This window comes from Branchiostoma floridae, chromosome 2 (genome assembly GCF_000003815.2).
Source record: "Branchiostoma floridae strain S238N-H82 chromosome 2, Bfl_VNyyK, whole genome shotgun sequence".
Taxonomy (NCBI): domain Eukaryota; kingdom Metazoa; phylum Chordata; class Leptocardii; order Amphioxiformes; family Branchiostomatidae; genus Branchiostoma; species Branchiostoma floridae.
In genome coordinates this window covers 31787965-31813972 of record NC_049980.1, presented here as the reverse complement: position 1 = coordinate 31813972, position 26008 = coordinate 31787965, and the positions used below count along the sequence as shown (strand labels likewise).

Genomic DNA, 26008 nt, shown 5'->3' with positions numbered 1-26008 from the left:
CGCATCAGAGTACAACAGCATGTCAAACCGACTTCGTACAATTAACTTTACTTAGGCACCAAACGTAAATATGCGTCTTCTAAAGTGATATTAATATTTAGGAACAATAATGATCATTATTTGAATCTTATAGCTGTGTATAGTTTTATGCGGAAAGATGACCTTTGTTTCCAGGGAAAGGTCACATCGTTTGGATGCGGTGGAAGTTGGGGTTAGCCGAATATGACGTCACAATAAATCTATGGAGTCCCGACACAGACGGACGGACGGGTAGAAAAGTCTCCAAATTTCTGCACAAACTCACAGACTTTGGTTCCGCCCCGGTCAGAATGGATTCGGAGGACGAGTATGTCATGGACGATGTAGACGACGAAGAAGAGGATGACCTTGCAGACGAAGACTATGAGAATTTTGACTTGGGAATGGAACCCGAGCCCTTATCATCAGCGGCTCAGGGTTCCAGCAGGGACGACGAACTGGACGATTTTCCGTACGAAGTCCTGAGTCCAGAACTGATTGTTCAACACATGGTAGACTGCATCAAAGACGTGAACACTGTTGTGCAGGTAATGTTGTCCCAAAGCGCGATTTTTGCCCGCGTTTCTCAATGAATCGACCGCGGAACACAAGGGGGTAAAATGTTGGGGTCCAAAATGGCCGCCATATTTTTGGTGGGTCCACCATCCAGTCTGCAAACGTAAATAAAACACACACAGGCGCGCACAGTGCTCGTGGCTCGCCGACACGCAGTACAGAGCTGCTGTATTATCACGGGATGGAAGGGGAGCAGCTACTCTGTTGATATTGTGTTGACAGCTTTGCTAACTCGATCATTTCTGACAGGAAAACATCCTTTCTCACCAACTTAATGACTTCTTTCACCCATCCTATGGCATTACTGCACTAGTGGGTTACATCAGAGGCACTTTGTCCACTAACCAGACCATGTCTTCTTGTTACTCTCTCGTAACTTACAAGCTTTCCAGTTCTAATGTCAGCTTAGAATGCCTCACTGAAAATCCATATTGACAAGTCTCAATAATCCATATTGCACCTTGCATGATTAGGTTATAATAAGTCATGGTAAAAATGACATCAAGGCCGGCCAAGTGTTTGGGAAAAGAAAAGTGACTTGCAGAAAAAGAAGATGTGTTTCATAGCTAAAATGACATTAGTTTTTTGTAGTTGTTGTTAACATCACAAGTTAAACACAATTTGAAACATCTACTAGATATTGATTATGACATAATAATAGATGCCATTGTACTTCACAGTGGCAGAGTGCAACTTGTAGGTCTTAGGTACAAAGTTCATGTATGCATAGTCAACTAGAATTAGAAAACAGAAGTGCCTTTGAGTTTCATAATGGGAAATAAGAGTAAAAAGTTTTGTAAAAAATTGACATCCCCCATAAAGTGCTCTGCTGTATGTGAAAATTTGCATTAGATGCTTTTCAATGCTTTTCAGACTTTTTACAGGATAGACTGAAAAGTCATTCTGAAGGGTACATCACCATACCTATATTAGTATAGCTAACCTAAGTTTTCTTTACAGCTAACCCTGGTGTATGCACCTTGTACACCCTTAATTGTACTTATTAGATTGCTTTGCTTAATGAAGTAGATTTAGTGAATCAGATAACTAGATGGATTATGTAAAGAGTCAGGTGTTTCAGTTAGCATTCACAATCTTTCATCAGTGACTGTCCATAATGATTTGTGTTGTTCTTATCATATTTTGCACAGTATTTTAATTTAGTCCAAGTGTATACATGGCTGCATGAATCAACACAATAATAAGATATATGAAATAGCTGATAACTTTTTAACTTCAGGTTGGCTTCAATATATACAATTTCATGTATTCTCCAAAACCTGTCAATATACAAACAGTTCTGTAAAACAGGTACTGTTCTGTTAGTTAAACTTGTGATATCCTTAGAAAGAAGTTATATCAAAATATTTATACTAGTTTTCTGACAAATCAAAGTTCAGTCTGTTCTCAGAAAGGGGAAGGAAGTACAGTAGTTTGACTACTGTAAGTCAAACAACCACTGTGCCCAGAATGCCTGGGTGGACAAGTGAAAAGTATATAAATGGTAATGAGTCATTGTTAGATCTGCTGGTGCACAGGATACTGGATGTCTGCACTGTGAGGGAATTGGACTGGGGACAGGTGGCTAATGCATTAATTACCCATTTGGATTGGAGAAAAGTGCTGTGAAAAAAACAGAAACACACAAATCACAACATGTAATGAAACTATACAGATTTTGCATGTGTGTCTTTATCAATTCCACAAAACAAAGCTAACATTGTGTCATAGTTTAACAGGGTTTGACAAGTTTTGAAAGATTCCCTTTCCTGATAGGGTTTACAGAAGACCAAGTCAACGACTAGACATGGAAAAATGTTGATGGCCTGATCAGGCATTGATGTGCACTGGTTAGCCTGGATGCCTGACTGTTTTTAGGGCCTACACAGACCAGCTCCTTTGCTACAGGGCCAACATGCTCCCAAGGAAACATTTTGTCAGGGTCTAAGTGTAGTGATGACACGAAGAAGGGTCTAAGGGCCACTTTAAACTAACTCATTGGGGGCTGTGAGAAAATTTTCAAAATTTTCTTGGGGATACGTTGGCCCTTGAGTCAAGGCATTGGCCTTTGTAGGCCTTGGGAACAGTCCGGCATGTAGGCTATGCACTGGCCCGATTTGCACTTTTTATATCTTGAACCATAGATAGGTCCAGTTATACAAGAACTGAAGAAAGCCATATGTACTAATATAGCTTCAGTTTTCAACCATCAGCCAAAAGATGTACTGTAAGCTTGGGTCTAAGTTTGAAAATTTTGTGGGTCTATATTCACGGTAGCCTATCTTCCAGGACACCACAAATATGTGTTTCCAATGTATTTATTTATCCGTTTCAAATATATCATTGCTACATGCTACATAATTGTAAATTTGAAACACTGCAAAAAATATACTTTTCCATCTTACAGTAAAATAAATCCACCACAACAGTAAAATAAGTTCCAGATGCTTGAGGGCAAAACAACTGAAGTAAACAAAGCCATGACCCCTGCGTGACCCTGACTCATGAATATTTGTTTACTTCAGGGTGATCAGCTGGTGTAGTATGACATGTTTATCTCTTCTCTGTTATGGTAGATCCTGGTTCATTCACCAGATTTGTATTACCAGTAAACATATAATCATAGCATAGTGTAGTAAATTGGACTAAATCAGCAACAAGAAGATCAATATACTTGTTATATCAGCTTACACAACATGATCCTTGAATCAATTATAAGTTACTGTATATCTTGGATTATTCAAAGTGGGTTTGTTTTTAAAATTGTTTTGGTAGCTTTATACTGTACCACAAAGTGCAGACCTGTGTTTATGTGCTAAGGTATTTTTTTTAATCACAAACACAGGAAAAACCTTTCCATTCCTTCTATAAAATTCTTACCAAAAGTAAATAAATTAACAGTATAAGTATGGCAAATACAAGCTATTTCTCCAAAGTCATTAGTAGTATTAAGTATACACAATGCCTCATGCATCAAATGACATACATGTAGGAGCCTGTAAGTCTAAACTCAAGTCTAAGTCTGGCAAGGTAGGAGAGGAACCCATAAGTTTTGTTGGAATACAAATTAGAGATGAAATGTTACAATGTTACTCAATATCAAGCCATTGTTTATTTTTTACCTGCAATATACCAGCTGCCTAGATGCAATGTTGGCTTTGTAGTCAAGGCATTTCTTTGTTCAACATCAATGCTGTAACGGCTATTATTAATGAAAATGTCAGAAAGGCCATAGGTTATGCTGATGTCTTACTACGCCCTCTCACAGTCCTTTTTAGAATTAGATTGTGTATATCCCATTTAAGGTTTGAAGAAACAAGTTCCAAGTGATGAATTGGATAGTCAATCCTTGTACAGTATCACTTACATTTTACCAGTTGACCCTGATAGGGTAAATAGACATGTATAGGGCTCAGGATATGCAGCCATTAGCCTGGATACCAGACCCCAGCACGATCTCAAAAATATCTGTCGTGTGTACACGATAGATGTTTTTGAGATCGGGCTGGGGTCTGGTATCCAGGCTAAATATCCATATGTAATAACCTGTGGGGAAGAGCTTAGTTTGTGATTGGATTTATTTTATGTCAGTAGATTGCAGCTGCAAATTTACTGTAGAAACTAGAGTTCTCCTAATGTAAATCTAATCATTTTGAGGCCTCATAATGTCATAAAGACCTACCCAAATTTCACTTCTTGAGTTATTGTGGTGATGGACAAACATACACACATGCGTGAAATGTCGCAAACGCACAAACACACACACACATACACACACACACACATACACAAACACACACTCACGCACTCACGCACACAAAAATATTTGGAGCTTGTTCCAATGTAAAATGCAAAATATACAATTAGGTCAAAGGTTAGGAAAGCATTGCCTGCCCTCACAACCCAAGGACTGCTAGTGTGGTTTTCAACACATTGTCGTGATTAAGATGTTTTGGTAAATAGCAGATAGTTTAGAGTTACATGTACCCTTATGAAAATGCTTGTCATGCTTTTGCCATATTTGTATTTCTAAGGATGAAGCGTGCACTGGTTTGCTAAAGATGATGTAATGACTGTGTAACAAGTCGCAATCCACGTCCTGATTCCTGATATTATGTATCGTACATGAAGATGACTTGTCTAATTGATAAATTGATAAAAATGATTGTGTGACAAGCTTAACTTCCAACCATGGTCTGGAGAAGGTTGGGAGGCCTTGGTCAGTTATGTGTGACTTGTTTGAGATTTAATTTATAACATTGCTAGTGCTACCTCTTGCCTTGGCTTGTCATTACAATGCCGTTTCATCATAAACATCTATCCTACATTGTGGTCCATGCTCAAATATTTTGAAGTCTAGAATGCTCCTATAGATGAGAAATGATTCAATTCATCCCAGATGCATTATGAATATTTGCTATTACCTGAAAACATTTCTATATCCATTGGTATAAGACTTGTCATATAAAAAATGACAGACTCATAATTGTTTTATTTTTGTTTTTGACTATAACAAATATTGATATTTCACTGATTAGAAACAAATTTCAATGTTTGTTCTGTGCAGGTAACCATTAGCAGATGTTAGCATTAGCAGTATTGAGAACAAGCTGAAAGCAATGGAAATACTGTTTTACAACAAGAGGCAGCAGCATGGATCCTTTTGGCTCAAAATTCATCTTTGGGAGTAGGTACTCTGGTACACCTATTATACTATTACCTCAAAATTTAAGTATACAGAACAACATTTGTAGCTCAACGAGAGAGTAAAATGTTGACGCAAAACCTTTTACAAATGTTACTGCCTTTCTTCAGAACTTCAGTGTAAAACCCCATAGCTATCTTCATTCTTCAGTAATACACGTACAAGAAATGTTTCATTATCTTTTCTCACACATCACTATGTCAAGAATGTGCCATATACTATGATATAGTGATATACTAGTACAAATGTAGTTAAATCTTAATACAAATATCTGTGAGTCACAAATTAGGCACTCAGCTCCAATTTTGGGTGCACAAAGTGCATATCATCATGAACCCGTGTTCTAATCAAGAATATACAGTAGTGTGGCATATCATATCATCATGCACCCAGATTTTCAAGCCCTGCTTTATTGACCTTGACTTTGTCCTTTTCGCTGCTTACCCACTTATCCCCAGACAGCATCTTTTCACCCCCACCCCCGCCAGCTCGAGCTACTTTATGCTGTTGTAGATTATTGTTTAGAAGATTGTGATCAAGACGCAAGGATCATGACATGTAGTATACCCCACTATCGGTGTCATCCCTCTTGCCGATGATGTCTTGAATCTTTAGAGCATAAAACACATTGAACCATCCTGTTACTAGTGTTACTGCACAGGCAAATCAATAATTCAGAGGTTTTGTAATGATTGAATGGAAATGAAAGGCAAGGGTGTCCGTCTTTGGCCACCCAGTATTCTATATATCAAGATTGTATGTATCTGTGATAAACCCATCTCTATTCTACATCATCATTTCTCAGATTAACGTCCCAGAACCCAAATGTTATAGAAAAAGTGGGATCCTTCGTCTTCCACTGTTTCAGAAAAAGAAGTCAAACCATATTAATAAATGTTAGAATTTAGGGACAGCATTTTTTGGGCTAGAGTTGTTATGTGGTGTATATAGTATATATTATACAGCATTTTCCTGTTACTTGCTATTACTAACCTTTTTGCAAGAATCTGCAATAAATGTATTCATTATCTGCCTATATCTCCATCACATTTGATATCTCCATTGTACATTTCAACAATATTGCTACTAATTTATTACTATTATTAGATGGTATAATAGCATATTGTTGAATATTACTATATTATTAGTATATGATGTCAAAAGAAATGTGGCCTCATTCTTAGCTAAATTTCTGCTATGTTAGCCTTGATAAGTTCCTCATGATCTATTTCTGTTTTGTTCTATGTATTTTTAGAAATCAAGTGGTTATCATTAGCATCAAGGGGATGCTAACTATGGTTGTAACTAGTCATTTTAGTTGTTTAAAAGGTCCTTCATAAAAAGTAGGTTGATCATTAATGGGTATAAAAAGAAGCACACTGAGCTGATTTACCAAAATTACTTTCATACCAAATTCATACTTATTATTCCTTTCAAGCACCTTCATACCGCATGCTGTGTAGTTTTATATTTTTAGAACTCAAGTGGGTGCTGCGATCTTCTGCTCTAAAACTTTTATTATCAGTTTATTGGAGAAAATTGCAATTAGGAAAGCTTGTTAGGTACATCCTTATAGAGTGATGAGAGGACCTTTTCAGCAGGCTTTAAACTACACAGCTTTGCAGTATTCTTTACTAGGATGTACGACTGGTAGATAATGTGAGACAAAATTGTACCATATGTGGCACTTGCCACTGGTAGTCAGACTCAGACTAGGTTGAAAGAAAATTCACGAGTACCAAATCCAATGTTACCTTGATATTTCTTAACCACTATGGCTGTATGGTCAATGTAACATTTTATGTGCCAGGGAATTAGATGTTACACATTTGTAGTTGCACAAATAAATCTAACTTATTCTAATGGACAGAACTGTAGACTACATGGTTTGTAATAACTAACATACATAGAAGTCAAAGTAGTACTCCAGTATATCATAGATTGAAGGGCTAGAAATAACACATACTTATGACAAGCTTGATGCAATTTTCAGCAACAAGACAAGAATTGACAATTAGAATGATGCTCTTAAATTTGACTTCACTGGTCCCTGATTCGGTAATAGGCTTCGTTGTTGTTTTGTGTGGACAATGATTGCAAAAAATATTTACTGTTGTTTTTTTCCTCTTCCAGATTCCTCCAACAGCCACCCGTATTCTGCTGAATCACTTTAAGTGGGACAAGGAAAAACTCATGGAAAGGTAAGGGGCGGTACAACCCTAACGGTGCAGTATGTCTCTGTTACTACTACGGTACTAAGGAAGGAAGATTCATACAGATGTCAAACATATGATCCTGTTTCTGTGTCCAGATTATGACGTTAGTTAATATGTAATAGTTATATATAGGTTAGTTAATGTTAAGTTAAGTGGAGGAGGGCACTGTGCAAGCCAACTAGGCTTCTTCCCTCTTCCAGCACCTTTATTTACTTTCTATACTTCATTGTTATAGTTTGTATATGTGCAAAATAGATAAACAAATGCAATAAACAGTATTACCCAAGTATATTTTCCTATTTTGAGACATTAGGGCCATAACAATGGGGCCTGACCAAAGAGCTCTTGCTCTAGAAGTGCTTGGGATTCGAACCCAGAACCTTTAGATCCAGATTCAGAGTCAACAACACGAACCTCTAGACCACCTTGCCATCGTCTGAACTGTGAGAATGTGAGAACATAAAACCCAAAAGCAGTCGTTATCGTTTATCGGATGAACTGTCCGTAGTTGGTCAGGGGTTAATGTGTTGTTTGTCTGCAATGAAAGCCCAGACTGCCCACAGGGATATAACAGATATTGAATGTGCTTAAAGATGAATACAATAAGAAGCAATTACGTAAAATCTATAGAAAGCATATGGATTGGAGGTTTGGGAAGTTGCTAAGGCCTAGGAAAAAAAATGTTGTGTTTCCTGTAACCCGACCGACCCTAGAAAAAGCTGCCGACCCTAGACTTTTTATTGGGTCGGCGGCTAGTAGAGGACATAAATTTTTCGATTTGAACATTTGACTGGTGCATCATTGTAGAATCGGTTTTTTAACATGTTCTGCTAATTCCTAATGAAGTAGAAAAAGTCAAAACAACACTATCTGCTTCTGTTAACATCATAAATCACAACTAACAGGACATAAAATAAGTTAAGCTATAGGAGCAAAGTAATTTTTATCTTACCAAAATGACGTACCCTGTTCGAGGCACATGGTGCAAGATGGGAATTTCTCTGTTGAAATTTCGCAACACAGCAGAAACATGACTGGGTCATTGTGGCAATATTACCCATAAAAATGTCATATGTGCCTTTATTTCACTTCTGGTCTTGGTTTTTAGGTCTCAAAACCACCAAAAATGCAGAAAATTGCTATGGAAAACAGCATACATATATTTCTGACGACGCGCGACGGCGGCCATTTTGAATATGTAAATGAGGTTGGAACATACCATTTTTCCAGGGGTAAGATATCCCAAAATAATGGTGTCTCATAAGGAGGTTGTTTTTAACCTCCTTGCTTGTATCAACTTCAAGATGGACCATTTATAGAAAACCTTTTTGAGGGGGTGGGTCTTATTGGAATTTTTATGAGTGAAATGCTTCAGATATCTCATTATTCACCTGTTAGTAAATGCACCTGTCAGGTTTTTTGTTGTCTTCTTTTTAAATAGTTTTAATTTGGTGTTATTTTTTTCTAACATGATGAAGATGATAAAAGTTAAGTGAGGATGCTTTTACCAGTGTTTTCAACATTTTTCTGTCTACTTTTTTTATACCTTTTGATGTTATTTTTCTAACATGATCGAGATAATAAAAGTTAATTGGGATGCTTTGCCCATTGTTTTCAGCATTTTTCCATGGTTATTTGCATGGAAAGTTCCAAGCAGGAAATATATGAATTGGAGTTGTGTATACTGTTCCACTTGTTAAACTTGAAGGCACCAATGTCCCAATGTAAGGGGTCATAGTGGGGAACCCATGCCCAATTTGTTACAAGAAAATTCAGGACTTTTTTGTCAATTTAAGAAGAAGATTATGACTATCAGCCAGCAATATGACATCAACATAACAAAAAGAAGAGAAAAAAAACAGGTGAAAGCAGACGGCAGAAGAAAAGCGGATCCTTCAAAAAGAACTCCTGCGAAACAGACCTGAGTCAGGCTACAGATGCACCCCATGTGGCAGAGACTGTCATTCTTGTATCAAGGACTGTTTAGCCACAGTCGACGTTGTAGTGTAGGGCTTATATTGATTAGGATTCTATCAATACATATGGTCAATGTTGACTGAAGAAGGCCATATACTATAGTATATGGATAGATATTGACATGGATGGGCACCACAACACTGTCCAAGCTTATGAAATAATGCAGGTTTCAAGCCAGGTACCATGTTCATGAGTTTTTACCAAAGCCCACATCTAAAAAAAAAAAAAAAAAAAAAAAAGATAATCCCTACCTACCGACCCTATTTTTTTCAGGACCGTTACAGGAAACACAACATTTTTTTTCCTAGGCCTAAGCAAGATTAGAAGTTGTTTGAATATTGTTGAGACAGTCAAACTGGGTAAGGCAACCACCAGCCCAGCTGCTTTTTCTCTGTACCTCAAAAGATTTTATGGAACTTGAATTACAGTCAAAATGTAGAGTTGAAAAACTACTTAGGGACTGAGAAAGTCTGGTCTTTGTGGACAGGTGGTCAATATAGACAGGTTTGTGTCAATGGGACAAATAATAATATTCAAGCAGGGATAAACAAGTCCACTAGCCCTATAGTCCCGGGAAAGTGAAAATGCCAATCGGGCAAGTGCATGTACTTCCCCACTTGCCCGATCGGACAAGTTAGCTTTTCTTCATTGAGTGAGATTTTGATGTACTTGCTACTTTTCAAAGTCATGACATCAAGCATTGATTAACACAGAAAATAGAGCCAATAACAAAAATTCCATTGAAGGCCATGAATGTACATAGAAAAATGTCATTTAGATTTCGGGCAAGTGAAAAGTTGGTTCGGGCAAGTAAATTTTTCAAGTACTTGCCCGATAGGACAAGTCAATTTTAGAAAACTTGTCCAACCCTGATTCAAGTTTCCTCCCTACCCTCTAGTTTTATGATGTCCGCTTGCTATATGTTTATTTCTTAAAAACCAGTGAACCAACAAATTCAGTTATTGTGGCCTTATAACGAAACTCACTGGTTATGTTTCCTCCTCTGTCCGCAGATACTTCGATGGGAACCAGGAAAAGCTGTTTAGTGAGGCCCACATCATCAGCCCCCATAGGAAAGCCAAGTCCAGACCCAAGGTACAAACTCAAACATACATCAACGCTGTGAACCTGTACGTCGTACTGACTAGACTGTGCTTTGTGTTTTTGTGTGCTGTCTTGCATTTTTTTGTGTGCACTACATCTAACCTGTACAGTTGGTATGAGGAGTGATCAATAAGTTCTAGGCCCAGATATAACGTGCACAGCTCTTTTAGGGATTGGGTATTATGTATAAAAACATTAAAGAATCATTGGGATGATCACTTTGCATCTAACACTCTTTTGAAAATTGGTAACCTTAGTTGAGAGAGAAGGACAATTTAGCTGCAATTTGTGCAGGTCAACTGCAGCATTGCTGAAAGTCATATACGCACTTTTTTGTAGTTGAAATACAGTATGAAAGGATTTGACTATGTCTTTGTAAATTTCACAGCATAAGAAACACGACCCACACAACTCTGATCACAGTTTACCCTCATTTTTATCACCACTTTATTACCTGCTGATTTTATAAAGGACGTCTACATGAAAATAATGACCACAATAATTGAAATTTCACGGGCATTGATAAAAGCCAGTTTATAGTATACTATGCAATTGTGCCCTAAAGTTTGAGCTGTGCTAATTTTTCGTAGAGGCTGCAGACCTATTGATCACCCCTCATCTTGTCCCTGGAACACGCCCAGCAGTTAATCATGCTTGGTTTTCTTTGCAGAATCCCGGTCATGGCTCAAACAGCCAGCTCGGCGCTGTGAGTTTCGCCTTGACACAATTTTGCCTTAATCCTGACAGCCCATGATACAACCAAGTCGCTACAAAGTTTGATACAACCAAGTTGCTACAAAGTTTGATACAACCAAGTCGCTACAAAGTTTGATACAACCAAGTTGCTACAAAGTTTGATACAACCAAGTTGCTACAAAGTGGAGAGTAATACAACTAGATACAATATAAATCTTTTCACAGTTTCATCTGTGCATGTGCAGCAAAGTGAATTGTGGGGTAATGTGTCAAAGGTAAAGGCCCCTTGTACCCTCTTTAAACAGCTCTTGTCTAGACTTTGCTTGATACACATCCAGACGTGTCTTGTTAATGGTTAAGGGGCCATAAGCTTTGACATATTACCCACAATACAACTTGCTGGGCATGTGCACATGGAACATGAAACAGCTTATTATTCCAATGGTCTTGAAATTTTGAAAGAAGCTCAGCCAGTGCATTTTAGATTAAGCAAAAAACAGCCGTTTGGTGCATAGTATGAAAAATAAAACATGGAAGTAGATGCAAAATGACCAATTTTCCTTTAGTGATACCAGTACTACTTGTTTCTATAATGCCTTGTTTTTGTCATGGGCTGTCTCAAGTGTGGGCATCAGGTCGTGCATTCTAGCTTCTAGCTGCATGTCTTTTAATTAAACGTTTTGGTGTATGTTAGAATAATCACTATGCTCTCTCACCATCCTAACTTGGGTGTGAGACACAAGTCAATTCCTTATCTGTAATTTCACATGGTGTAAAGTCAAGCTTTGTGCCTCCTGTGTTTTCATGCTGGGCGACTATTTAGTAGAAGATAGGAATAAAGGGGACACACACTTTCTGGGCTTTGAGATGGATTTAGACTTTAAAAAAAGAGAGAGAATACAGGAAAAGGGATTCTGGCTGGTGTAATTATCATTCTACAGTTCATCATTCTTTCAATTTGTAGAAAACACAAAACACAAAACTAAAGTAACAGAAAGACACACAGCTTCTAAATTCTGAACACTGGAAAAGATGCAGATTTTAAGATCAACACTTGGCTGTTTTGTTAAATTATATTGTTCAGTATTCAAGCAAGTCTTGCAAGGTAACTGAAATATCAAAGTCCAGAAACCCTCCCCAGACTGGCCCAGAGTCTAGGGAGACAAAAATGCAGACCAGCTGTTCAAATTCATTTTTGGGAAGAGCTGCCATGGTGGGCCTAACTATAAAATTTTGGTGCATAGAAAAAAGTTAGTGTGCACAAGGTGTGATGAAGGTCATTGAAATACAATGGCAGCAAAACCTGATTACAGGCAGTTGAAACTCTAAGGCTAACTTCAAAATTTCAAACAAGTGATATGACAAAAAGTGAAAAAGAAAGGTTTTTCCAATCCAAGAGATAACACATCCAAGAAATATTTGTCTGCCAAATATAAGAAATAAAAGATAAAAGACTATGGAAAATACAATGGATAAGATAATAAACTTAGCCTGCCGTAAACATGTTTTGGCTTTACAAAAGTGTAGATACAGTTAGTATTTCCAGCTGGGTACACCCACAGACTGATAAGATAAGTTAGAGCTTTATTTGTTTTTTTTTGGCAGTAAAAAACAACTGAATTGCAAACCAAATTGCAACAATCGACAGAAACAGTGCTTCATTGCAAACGTCAACATCTAAAATCATTTACATATGATACGTTCGAGAATTAACAGATTGACAAGAATGCAAGAGACAGTTGACATGCTTCTCTACAGTAAAAGATTTAAGCTGTCATCTGAAACATTTGTTTAGAATTTTGATTGTCTAGATCTCTGAAAGAGTTCCTACAGAGTTTGATTGAACAATGAGGTAGCCTGATAGTTTCTGAGTCGTTCATTTCTACATGCTGGTAGTGTAAGGTGGTTGCTGTTTCTCAGAGTTCGCCCAGTCCGCTGTTGCCTGTCACCTTTAATCATGTGCTATCATGTAGTGTAGTGGGTGGTCACTGGAGCGTGTTTGTTGCCTGCAGATGAACACGAGATCGTCGACAGCCCTGGCCAATCAGGAGCTGCTGTGCGAGATCTGCCTGATCACCATGCCGCAGTCCTACATGACGGGGCTGGAGTGCGGACACCGCTTCTGCATCTCCTGCTGGAACGAATACCTCACCACCAAAATCATGGACGAGGGCATGGGACAGGTAGGGGATACATAGATAATACAAATATCACCCGAGGCACCAGCCCGACCGTGGGTCCGCCCCATGGGAGGGCTGGGTCCGAGGGTGAACGAATACCTCACCACCAAAATCATGGACGAGGGCATGGGACAGGTAGGGGATACATAGATAATACAAATATCACCCGAGGTACCAGCCCAACCGCGGGTCCGATCCATGGGAGGACTGTGACCGAGGGTGAACGAATACCTCACCACCAAAATCATGGACGAGGGCATGGGACAGGTAGGAACAGGCTTTTAGCCAGACCCCCTTACACTGGGAAGCAGATCCTTAGACAAGCATGAAAGTTGAAACACCCCTGCTCAAACGAATACCTCACCACCAAAATCATGGACGAGGGCATGGGACAGGTAGGGGATACGTGAATAATACAACACTGTGTCTTCTGTATCACCCGAGGTACCAGTCCCACCATGGATCCGCCCCATGGGAGGGCTGGGACCGAGGGTGAACGAATACCTCACCACCAAAATCATGGACGAGGGCATGGGACAGGTAGATGTATAGCCTAGTATCTATAGGAGTCCACCAGTATCCATCACTGTAAGCAATTTCAAAGTTTGCGCAATAGGATGCATTGTGAGTGATAAATCAAAGTGAAGGCCCCTTAGACAAACAAATACATCTGGACATGGTATTGTCCATGTTGACATTTTCGTGGTGGTTTAATGTTATAGTTTTGTAAACCTCCTTATTTCCTAAAAAAAACCCACTATTTTCTCCAAATCAAACTCTTAAGAGAAAAAAGGTTTACATCTATGGTCTTTTTACTTTGTATGTTCTTTACCAATGTATTGTTGCAAACCAGCACCAGTAGACATGCAATACTCAAATGAATGCCTGTGCATCATTCAGTTGTTTAATGCCTAGAAAAAAAGTTAAATGTATAATAAAAGTGTTTTTGTGATTTTTTTTCTTACAGACGATATCGTGTGCAGCTCACGGTTGTGACATTCTAGTAGATGATGCCACAGTTATGTAAGTATATTGTCCATGTATACACTATTAGGCCTAGGAAAAAAATGTTGTGTTTCCTGTTTCAGTCCTGAAAAAATTAGGGTCGGTAGGTAGGGATTATCTTTTTTTTTTCTTGTATTTTTTTTTAGGCTGGCCAAAATTCTAGTGATACATATTTACAATACAGTTGAACAAAGTAAAATGAAATGTATGATGACACTTGTCTTTCAATGTCAAACTTTAATTTTGTGCATGATAGATACATTTATCCTTCATTAGATGGGGCAAGCAGTGTTTTACTTCAATATGAAGCAGGCCAAATAAAAATTCTAACTGGAAGCTATGTGACTCCACTGCCCACCCCAAAAAAAAGTCTAGGGTCGGCAGGTTTTTTTAGGGTAGGTAGGGAAACAGGAAACACAACATTTTTTTTCCTAGGCCTTATCATCATTAGTCACATAGCTTTTTTAATCATCCGTAGGCTGGTTAATCAGCCGTAGGGGCAGCACAACAATAACTGTCATGCTGACTCACATGGCTGTTGATTTATTAGGTATAGTGTGGTGTATTTTATAGATATACTGTATGTATATGTTTTAGCAAGTAGCTGTTTAATAATTACTAGCCTTTCATTTTCACACAGGAGGCTTATACAAGATTCCAAAGTGAAATTGAAGTACCAGCACTTGATAACTAATAGTTTTGTGGAGGTAAGTTGTTCTGAGTGAAGTTATTGATAGAGATTGAAGTCTTGTGCCACAAATATTGCATCACAACATGAAAACGCTGTCAAGACCCCAGGAAAAAAAACATTGTTGAGATGAAGGTAGTTTATGCGACACTACACATCTGCTTGCTATAATGTCACAATCCTCAAGCTCATAGAAACCACCACACACAAGGGGCAAGCTCAACAACCTAAGCCAACAAACTTAAGATTGTAACGGATGAAAACTGTATTAAGAACACGATCAGTTCATGCTCAACATACTTGTTGCTGAACATACTTGTTGAAAGCTCCTTGCAGTTCAGCCCCTGGCTGCGAAGAGAGACTAGTCGGCCTACTCAATAACAATTACATGTATGAGTAATTTGCCAACCTGATGAAACCATTAACAGCATGTAAAATTGTAAGGTTGCCACATCATTCCTTGTGCCAGATCATCACGACGTTTTTTCCACCTGTTTCCTTTCCTTGCAGTGCCACAGATTAATGAAGTGGTGCCCTGCCCCAGACTGTAAATATGCAGTCAGGGTGCAGTACGTGGATGCAAAACCTGTATCGTGTGCCTGTGGACACAGTTTCTGGTGAGATCCTACATTCATTATGTTAACCTTCCTGCTATTAAATAAAGGTAATTGTTTGGTGCCGAATCAGTGTTGTTTATGAAGTTAGACAGTAGGCAAAAGTATATGTGGATACAAATCCTGTAACTTAGCCTGTGGATGCAGTTTGTGGTAAGACATCGCAGTTTTTCTTAAATCGTAACTTAGCCTGTGGATACAGTTTGTGGTAAGACATCGCAGTTTTTTTCTTAAATCGTAAGTATTGCTTCTGCCTGTCATAACATGTGGTATCAATGTCAATAAGTATGTAATTGAGACTCTGTTGTTTCTCCATTCTTCAGTTTCAGTTGCTCTGAAAACTGGCACGATCCAGTCAAGTGTTCAGTAAGTAGACTTTTCTCTTGAACAGATTCTAAATTAGAACTCAATGATTAAGTTTTTGTTGTTGTTTGGATTGAAGTTTGTTAGATTTGTTAGATGGGCCAAGAAGTGCTGACTACATAGAAGAGTATAACAGAACGTAAATCTGTAAAAGTTTTGTGACCACTGTATAGGTGAACCCAAAAGCATGTGGAATAATGGTGTTCACTGTTGATTTGTCTGGCAGTGGCTGAAGAAGTGGAAGAAGAAGTGTGATGATGACTCGGAGACGTCAAATTGGATAGCAGCCAACACCAAGGTTTGTCTGGGTCTCCTGTCATCTTAGCCTGATTAAATCTTACTTACAGCAGCCCGTCCAACATCCGCCTGCCTCTGTGGGGAGGGGTCAGTTACAGCCCCAGACAGCAGAGTTTGTGTTACACAGACTACTGTCATCTGTGCTAGATATGAATCTTTTTTCTTCAAAGAACTGCAGATTGCACCAAGTTGTGTGGCAGAAACAGAGTTGGCTGCAGCCTGATCTCACACGGTAATTATTTTGAGAAAGGCTGGGATCTGGTATCCAGGCTAAGTTGGCTTCTGTCCTTTGTGCTCTGGTTTAGGTAGTAATGTATTTTAGTTCAACTTTCATGTTCAGTACCAACCCTGATGAACCCTCAAGCTAACGTTAAGACGTTTCCAACCCCAGGAGTGTCCCAAGTGTCACGTGACCATCGAGAAAGACGGAGGGTGTAACCACATGGTGTGTCGGAACCAGAACTGCAAGGCTGACTTCTGCTGGGTCTGCCTCGGGCCATGGGAGCCTCACGGATCGTCATGGTGAGATCTGCTTTCATTTCAAGTTTGATACTTTCTTTCAGCGCAAAGCAGAAGTGCTCACCTCAGACTTTTACTCAGTTTTAGTCGTTGGTATGCCACCCGTTTACAGAAGTGGTGTTGATTGAATTACTTCAAACGTTACCTTAGGGACAAGTGACTCAAGTAATTGATCGTAATTGCCTGGCAAACTCTTCTTCTTGTACTATGCACACCCTTCAGATAGCGAAATATACCTTGTACGGTATTATTATGTGTTGGAAGCAACTGCTCTGTCCAACTGTACAAAGCTGCTTTGCTGAGTCGCAAGTAGGTAGTTTCAGAAAATAATATCGGCACCCCTTCTTCACAAATGGCACAGCAGTTAGAGATGTATATCCCAGTTGAGAAAAGGCTAGTACGTGTCAATGTAGTTGCTTCCTTATTTAGTTTATTCCTCTTAGAAAATCCATTCGAATTTTTTAGTCCAGTTCCCCACAATGTATTTTACCATCTTGGATAAACCCTTACCTTTTTCCGTCCTTCCTGCTCAGGTACAACAGTTACTGTAACCGTTTAGGGTTCTCCTAAGAATTTTTTAGTATAGTGGAGGGGTTTGCAAAAATAGCCCAAACCAACGCGCTGTGCTTTCACGACAATGGGTTCATTGTGCAATGACAGAGGGTGTCAAATACTACAAGTATAATGACAATGCCCACTGAAAAAGTAATGCCACTTGGCACAAAAATCTGTGAATTTTAATTAATTTTTAGCAAAACTAACCAAGAAAATATGCAGGGTTCTCCCCAGAATTTTTTAGTATAGTGGAGGGGCTGGCAAAAATTACCCGCACCAACGCGCTGCACTTTCATAAAATGGGTTCATTTTGCAATGACAGAGGGTGTCAAATACTACAAGTATAATATACTGTTGTTATTCCTTTGTTGTGAAGTGGCAAAACTACTATTATTTTGATCATTGCTCATTCACAAGTTTTTGCAGACAATGCTGACTGGAAAAGTGATGCCACTTGGTACAAACATCTGTGAATTGTCATTAAAGGAAAGCATCAGAAAATCTTCAATTCATTATTTTCCAGTAGTTTACTCATTAAAAAGTTGATGTACGTCAATTTTTACATTAATCCGCCCAATATGACCCTGTAGACACGTTTGAACTTCGCGCTCTCCTCCCCTCTCCCGCCGCGCTGGCCGATGACGTAATGGCCTCGTTCTGATTGCCTGCGCGCTGACGTCACAAATCAGAATTGAAACTTCTGGCCATGCCAGCCATTTTGCTCGGTGAACCTCGGTCCCTTCGGCGGGAAATCACACCGCCATTCTGGAAGCCAGTCCGTTGTTGTTGACAATTAACTTCGTGGACCTGTAAGTCGCGTTGTGAGCTGTCTACGAAGCCATAGTCCCCGGGAGACTGAACATGAATTAGCTTGTCTGCAGCGGGTGAACCGCGCGGCGACGGGACGAAATCAAAACAATGGTTTTTGGGGAGGTTCACGCACCGTGCCATTCTGGACTATTACAAGAGCGAGTTCGGGTCAGTTCTTACCTTCTCCTTTCCGAACAGCACAGTGATAATTACACGTAAGCTTCCACGAATTTTGGTTGAATTCACAATTGTAGACCTCGTTTGTTCTACTGACAACATACCCTTGATCGCTACATATCGAACAACCCCCTTTTCGCGCCGAAACAGATAGCACCACAACTTGTACAGATCGTGCGAGTTACGCCTCGCCTCTCACTTTATTTTCTGTTTCTCGGGTAAATTATCTGGACTGGTCGGTTTTTCAATCATGTAGCTTTGGCGGAGATTGCTGGGGGTTCATTCAAAACAAATCACGGACTCTGAAACGAAGCCGACATTTCGCGCCATTCACAATGCCGGCCTGTGTTGTATGTAAAAACAACAATGCTCTATGTATGTTTCGGCGCGGAAGGGGAATCGTTCGATATGTAGCGATCAAGGGTATGTTGTCAGAGAATGATTTTTTTTAATGTCCCTGCCAGTTGGACAATTGTGAATTCAACCAAAATTCGTGGAAGCTTACGTGTAATTATCGCTGTGCTGTCCGGAAAGGAGAAGGTAAGAACTGACCCGAACTCGCTCTTGTAATAGTCCAAAATGGCACGGTGCGTGAACCTCCCCCACCACCATTGTTTTGATTTCGTTCCGTCGCCGCGCGGTTCACACGCAGGCAAGCTTATTCATGTTCAGTCTCCCGGGGACTATGGGACTCGTAGACAGCTCACAATGCGACTTACAGGTCCACGAAAGTAATTTTCAATGACAACAAACTGAACTCCAGAATGGCGGGGTGATTATTTACCGCTGAGAGGACCGAGGTTCACCGAGCAAAATGGCTGGCTAGAAGTTTCGGATCCGTGACGTCATACAATCTCAGACGATCAGAACGAGGCCATTACGTCATCGGCCAGCGCGGCGGGGAGAGGAGGAGAGCGCGAAGTTCAAACGTGTCTACAGGGTCATATTAGGCGGATCAATGTAAAAATTGACGTACATCAACTTTTTAATGAGTAAACTACTGGAAAATAAAGAATTGAAAATTTTCTGATGCTGTCCTTTAATCTTAGCAAAACTAACAAAGAAAATAGGGAAGAAACACACTAAATTTGAAAAATAGTATAGTGGAGCTGGCTGAGAGTATAGTGGAGGGCCTCCCTTATTCCACTCTCTGGGGAGAACCCTGATATGTAAGAAACACGCTAAATTTCAAAAGTAGTATAGTGGACCTGGGCTAGGAGTATAGTTTAGGGCCTCCGTTATTCCATCCTCTGGGGAGGACTCTGCCGTTATGACGTTGTTAACCATGATCTCAGATGAACTCTGACCTTTTTCCGTCCTTCCCCCCCCAGGTACAACTGTAACCGTTATGACGAGGAAGAGGCCAAGGCTGCCCGCGATGCTCAGGAGGTAAGTGTAAGTCTACATTGCTTTTTCACTTACTAGATATGCTCTTGTGTACGTCTTACTAGATATTCTGTAGCGTAGTAGTGTGCATGTTGTCTTTTTCACGGACTAGTCCATGGGCCAGAGGAAAATCGGTACCTCTGACTAAATATATTGATGTTTGATTTTTTACCCCTCCCCCTTGTTTATAGACACGAAATTTACGGATCATTAGATGGTGATAGGTTTGAGGGCTAAAGCTACCATACCAGAATGGCTGTCACATCAAAATGTATGCCACATGGCTTCTACTGTAACAGTTGAAAAATAACAAGGAAAATTTGCCGTCCCAGAGGGTACCGAAATATGAAATTTGGGGTCCTGGCCCATGGACTAATGCTCTTGTGTACATTTTGTCTTGCTGTTTTAGTTTTGTCTCCTTACTTTCTGTGTTTCTGTGTTATGTCCACTCGTCTTCACTCAGAGTTAAAAAGATGAATGCACAGTCATCAAATCTGTCCAAGAAGACCACCCAGGGACTGATAGAATCTGGTCTATGTGGATAAGTGGTCACTATATGCAGGATTCTTCATGCATGTGACAATGAAAAAAATTATCCAAGTGCCCACCAAAAAGTGGTCACATTGGCCAGGTGGTCCTTATGTAGAAGTGGTCCCTTGTACAGTTTTGACTGTGTATTAAGTCTAGCAATACTAGCATAGCAATGCTTTGACAACAATGTCAGATAGATGTGTTACACTTGTTTGTCCAGAGTGAGCTAGATGCACACCTGTGGCATTTGACAATCATTGTGTTGGATCAATCAAGTATTCTACTATAGCTTAGCACCTACAGTATTTCAGTTACCCATGATCTACACTCTGTGATTGGAAATATACAATGTACGCTAGTCAAGTACTGAATAAATGGTTGTATGATACTTTTGCTTTGAAATATGACAAATCCCCACCAGGGGCCTGATACCAGAGTTGATTTTTTTCCTAAAATCCCCAAAAGTCATGAAAAAAGATTTTGCACGCTAATTCTGTATGTGAAGTGTAAGGCACTTACCAACAAGCTTTCGATCAGCCCTTTGACCCTTCTCAAGTTAAAATGACCCAAAGCCTGTGTCACATGACCTAAACGATGGTGTGACCTCAGCAACAGGTTTTGCTTGTTGGTAAGCGCTTTCCTTTGTGTGCAGAATTAGTGTATAAGATCTTTACAATGACAATTACTATCACAGATGAATTTCATTCCAATCAATTCAAAATTCTTTTTTATTAATAGTTTTTCTATAATTCCAAACACCACTTATGAGAAAATCTTGTTCTTAGCCTGCCCATGATCTGTTCTTAGCCTGATTATGATTATTGTATTACTATTACATGCATGTCAAAAATTTCTATGAAAACGGTGTTCTTTGCACTTTGCAGGTGCAGGCAAGTTTCAGTTCCACATGACTTAGTAACCCAAGACGGAGTGATCGATCGAACATTACAGGGCACAGGTTCAGTGTGTATCACATTACAAGCCAAACGAAGGTGACACTGTTACCTGTTCACCTGTCCGTGGTCAAAGCCCCTGTCACACCTGCCAGGACCTTACCATGACCACTACCCGACCAAGGATGACCCTGTAACTTTGTATCTGTGTCTATGTAACCGGTATAACCGGCCTGCGATGTAACACACCAGCTCAATCGGTGGCAGCCTCACAGTTAAGCTCCTGGTTCGAATAAGATGGTAACTGGGAGACCCTGACTCAAATCCTTGGTAGGGCATCTCGGTTGGGGCTGCACCTGTCTTTGGGAAGGTGTGCAAAAAGGGGTAATCTGAAACGTCTGACTGTTTTTAAAATCATATCCAGTTGCCTGAGTAACTGCTCTTTGGCATATCTTATTACCTGGATGTCTAGTCATCGAGGTACTTATTATGTTTGAGGAGGTGCCTGAAATTGTTTAAGGGGAAGAGCTAGCAACCCCTCCCTGTAAAGATATACCCTGGTACAGAAACTGCCGAGAGGCTGTGTGCAACAGATGGGCTTAACTCCCAACCATGGTCTAGAAAAGGTCTGGATGCGATGCTTGGCTGTGTGTGACAGGGGCTTATGTTGTGTGTTGTGGCAGAGCAACACTAGGGATGTGAAGGGAGACTGGTTGGTATGTGTGGGGAGGTACGTGTACAGATCGGGGCTCATCGTTCGCACTGTCTTTGTCACACACAGAAATCGAGGGCGGCGCTGCAGCGGTACCTGTTTTATTACAACCGCTACGCCAACCATCAACAGAGCCTCAAGTTTGAGCACAAGGTGAAGCATGTGTGGAGGGTGTCATTTGTAGGGTTGAACAAGTTTTCTAAAATTCACTTGTCCCATAGGGCATGTACATTTACTTGCCCGAAACATTTACTTGGCCGCAACAAATTTCTTTTTCTATGTATGTATTTTCACTTCCAGCGATGGAATTTTTTTATTTTTGACTCTATTTTTCTGTGTTGACCAATGCTTGTTGCCTTAACTGTGAAAAGTATATCAAAATCTTACTTGCCCAATCAGGTAAGTGGGATAGGACATGAGCTTACCTGATGGGCTATTTCACTTACCCTGGACAGTAGGGCTAGTGGACTTGTCCAACCCAGATTTGCATGAACAGGAAGATTAAATGTGTTAACGTAGTCAAAATCTAATGATCGTTTTGTAGATATGACTGACTAACATTATGATGTTCATTTTTCTTATCTCACTTACTACCTAGTTTATTGTCTTTTCCATTGTCCGTTTTCTGTGACGGAAAAGAAATCTGCATATAAAGCAAAAAATTGAACCAAGCTGAGTCTACCAGCAAAATTTGCCCCTCAAAATACAGGAAATAGTATTCAGAGGGTCTAGATTTCAAAATTTTCCAAGGGAGAATGCCCCAGCACCCCCCTAGGATAGTTCCGCCTTTGACAGGATTTCCATTCAAAATCCAGGGGACGGAAAAAAGATTCAGGCTGGCTAGAACACTGCTCCACACCCTTGTGCAGTGTATCAGACTATGACTACTATTTCTCCAAACTTGAGATAGTTGAACTGTAATTTCCAACAGAAAGATTGGACTCACCTAAATTTTGTTCATTCCTTGACAAAGACTGATGCTGTGCAGTCGAAAATTTGGGTGAGTGCAATCTTTGTGTCAGAAATTACAGTTCAACTATTTGGGTGAGTCCAACCTTTGTGTCGGGAATTACAGTTCAACTATTTCAAGAATGACTTCTACACTTCTACCAACACAGATGAACTTTCAAGTTATTTCTGCAAACTGTAGTTTTTTATGGACAGTTCTGACTCAGCCCCCCCCCCCCCAGCTGTACGCCCAGGTCAAGCTGAAGATGGAGGAGATGCAGCAGCACAACATGTCTTGGATCGAGGTGCAGTTCCTTAAGAAGGCCGTGGACGTCTTGTGCCAGTGCCGCACGGTCCTGATGTACACCTACGTCTTCGCTTTCTACCTGAAGAAGAACAACCAGTCCATCATGTTTGAGGTTTGTTTTGTGAATGTTCGTTTGTTTGAGGCTATATGCAGTCATGAAAAATGTTAGCTGCTTTTTGTTGAGGTCATATGGGAAGAGGTAAGCCCGGGTCAGACAAGTCTCATCTTATCTTATGTTCAAAGAAGTTTAGATACCGTACATGCCTCCATGGTAATTCTGAGACTAGATTTAATTTAGTCACTCAATCATCATTAACCAATGTAGTGTTAATTTGACTCTGAGAATTACAGAAGTGCAGTTGTTTAGCACGAGATCCACTCATTCTTTCCCTTTATTCATTTCATCCATTCCATTCGTACATTAACTGTAATTGCATATCATGAGCTTTTCTATCTATCTTTCTGGTTCTGCTGACTAGCAGCTGTAGCATTGAGTGTGTTTTGGCCGTGTTGTAGGACAATCAGAAAGGCTTTGAGAATGTGACGGAGTGTCTGTCAGATTCTGGACAGATGCTAGTATAATGCTTTATGTCATACCTGTGACGCGAAAACGTTCGATACGGGTGTTCCGGACCGTGTGGTTACCGTAACTTTCCGTACGGCCCGAGCTTATCACACGGGCTCCATTCGAATAAATCGAACTGTTTCGAGTGGGCCGAGTACGGCGCCATCGAAAGTTCGAATACCTGATTCGGACGTTGGAACATTACTGTTGCAACGCGATCCAACCCGCCGTCGGGCTGATACCTTGGGCGATACAGAATACACCGTGTTGTATTCTATATGTATCAGTCCAGCCTACAAGTTTGACATTCTTTTCATCACGTTTGTTGTAGGACAATCAGAAAGACTTGGAGAATGCGACGGAGTGTCTGTCGGAGTATCTGGAGAGAGACATCTCCGCCGACAGTCTAGTGGACATCAAGCAGAAGGTTCAGGATAAGTATAGGTGAGACAGCTGTTCCCAATGTTTTATCTATCGATCTCTTCTTAACTTAAAGGCAGCTAGGTTTAAATGCTGGGAAGGGCATCTATGTTTGGTCTTTCGGAAGGGACGTAAGGGTCTTTCAGGGTGCTGTTTAAAATCGGGGTGCCTTGGTCACGTTAAATGGGAAGTGCTAGCAACCTCTGCTACTAGCATAGCAAGGAAAGCTTGAAGTTCCCTATTTGTCGATAGTACTATGAACTATTAAGGTCTGAACAAACGAACAAGCAAACTAACCTTGATTGGCATATTCATGTATCATGTCTTCTTCCTTTGATGCAGGTACTGTGAGAGTTGGGTGAACGTATTGCTGCAGCATATCTTTCTTATTTGATTAATTAACTATCTTATTGATTGATTGATTGATTGACAAAACTTTTTGTGGCTCTTGTTGGTTGCAGGTACTGTGAGAGTCGGGTGAACGTCTTGCTGCAGCATGTGCACGAGGGTTACGAGAAGGACTTCTGGGAGTACAACGAGGTTTTGTAGCTGCTTCCGTCGGTGTGAAACAACTGAATCCTTATAAATAATAAATAATAAAAAAGCATAACAACGTGGTGGTTCAACAGTGCATATCTCACAGCACAGTGGAACGGTGAAACAAAAAAATAAAGGAAAAGTAAAGAATTTGCTGCAGACGCACCCATATGCCTAGATATGGACAGATCTCACTGTTTGCTAACTTCCGCAATGTGTTTGGTTGTGTGTAGATGAAAAAGAGAGCAACGGTCTTGGTAGATTCGCTGGTGACACATATGGAAATATAAATACATGTACGCTTGGCTTACATGGTGTCAAAATTTCAGTGGGTATGTCTGCGAGATAGTATGATATCTCCGTGTATGTACAATGTACTGCTGTGCAGTGCTTTTTCTCTCGATTTCTTTGCTTTGGTGGGGAAATTGTTTTTGCTCCCTGGGCCACATGTTTGAATAGGAGTACTAAACCATGCTGCTTTTGAGCCTGGAATGCTGTAAATTGTTCTCACACTTTAAACATGGCAAAAGAAGTACAGTTACTGTATTAGCCGGTACTACAGATTGGGAATGTTTTCAAGATAGTTTAAAGCCCTGCAGTAGATAAAAATTACAGTTTCGGACATGTTTGGCTCTAGAAGTATGTTGTTGTAATTCTGTACAAAAATCCTGCAATGAATAAAAGTCATACATGGCAATGTGTATCTCATGTTCGAATGGGAAATGTTACCCTGAAGTCTCATAGGGTACTCCAACCATTTGTTTTGTATAATGTGAACGATTTCGCATCCCCAGCAAACTTCAGTTTCACTAGATGTTGATTTGAAAATGCTCCTTTTGAAACCAGGTTAAATTGTAGCTTCTATGATAGGTTTTTTTTCTTCTTCCGTAAGAAAGGTATGTATTGAGCATGTATGTAGCTCTTTTTTTGGGACTGAAATGCTTTGAAGAATATGCAAACAGTGTACATGTAAGTAAGATCTTGAATATGTCCGCCTTGTGTACAATACTTGTACTACATGTTGTACAGAGCAAGACAGGCTATATCAGGCTTTAGCAACTTCATTCTCGCGCAAGTTGCATGTAAGATAACGTGAACAGTGACACTGACAGTACAATATTGTGCACCTTTGGTTTATTGTTCCTGTATGCCATTATTAAAACGAGTGTACCTATTGAAAATTTATCCAATAAACAGATCAAATCATTC

At 39.9% G+C, this 26008-nt stretch overlaps 1 protein-coding gene across 8 annotated transcripts; it reads left to right on the top strand.

The window, feature by feature from the left end:
• Positions 1 to 196: 196 nt before the first annotated feature.
• On the top strand, positions 197 to 26008 carry LOC118407309 (E3 ubiquitin-protein ligase arih1-like). 8 transcript variants are annotated; one of them, XM_035807803.1, is made up of 16 exons: positions 198 to 566; positions 7433 to 7500; positions 10506 to 10587; positions 11267 to 11302; positions 13305 to 13475; positions 14440 to 14495; positions 15118 to 15184; positions 15676 to 15782; positions 16103 to 16145; positions 16369 to 16440; positions 16831 to 16961; positions 19832 to 19895; positions 22092 to 22175; positions 23213 to 23389; positions 24174 to 24286; positions 24605 to 24745. In XM_035807803.1, exons 1-16 carry the CDS (start codon positions 330 to 332, stop codon positions 24654 to 24656), a joined length of 1560 nt encoding a protein of 519 aa, XP_035663696.1. In that variant the 5' UTR covers positions 198 to 329; the 3' UTR covers positions 24657 to 24745. The 8 variants fall into 8 exon arrangements, with proteins under 8 accessions (XP_035663715.1, XP_035663696.1, XP_035663708.1 ...); XM_035807789.1 differs by having other exon boundaries at positions 199 to 566; positions 19832 to 19889; positions 24724 to 26008; XM_035807781.1 differs by having other exon boundaries at positions 199 to 566; positions 19832 to 19891; positions 22088 to 22175; positions 24724 to 26008.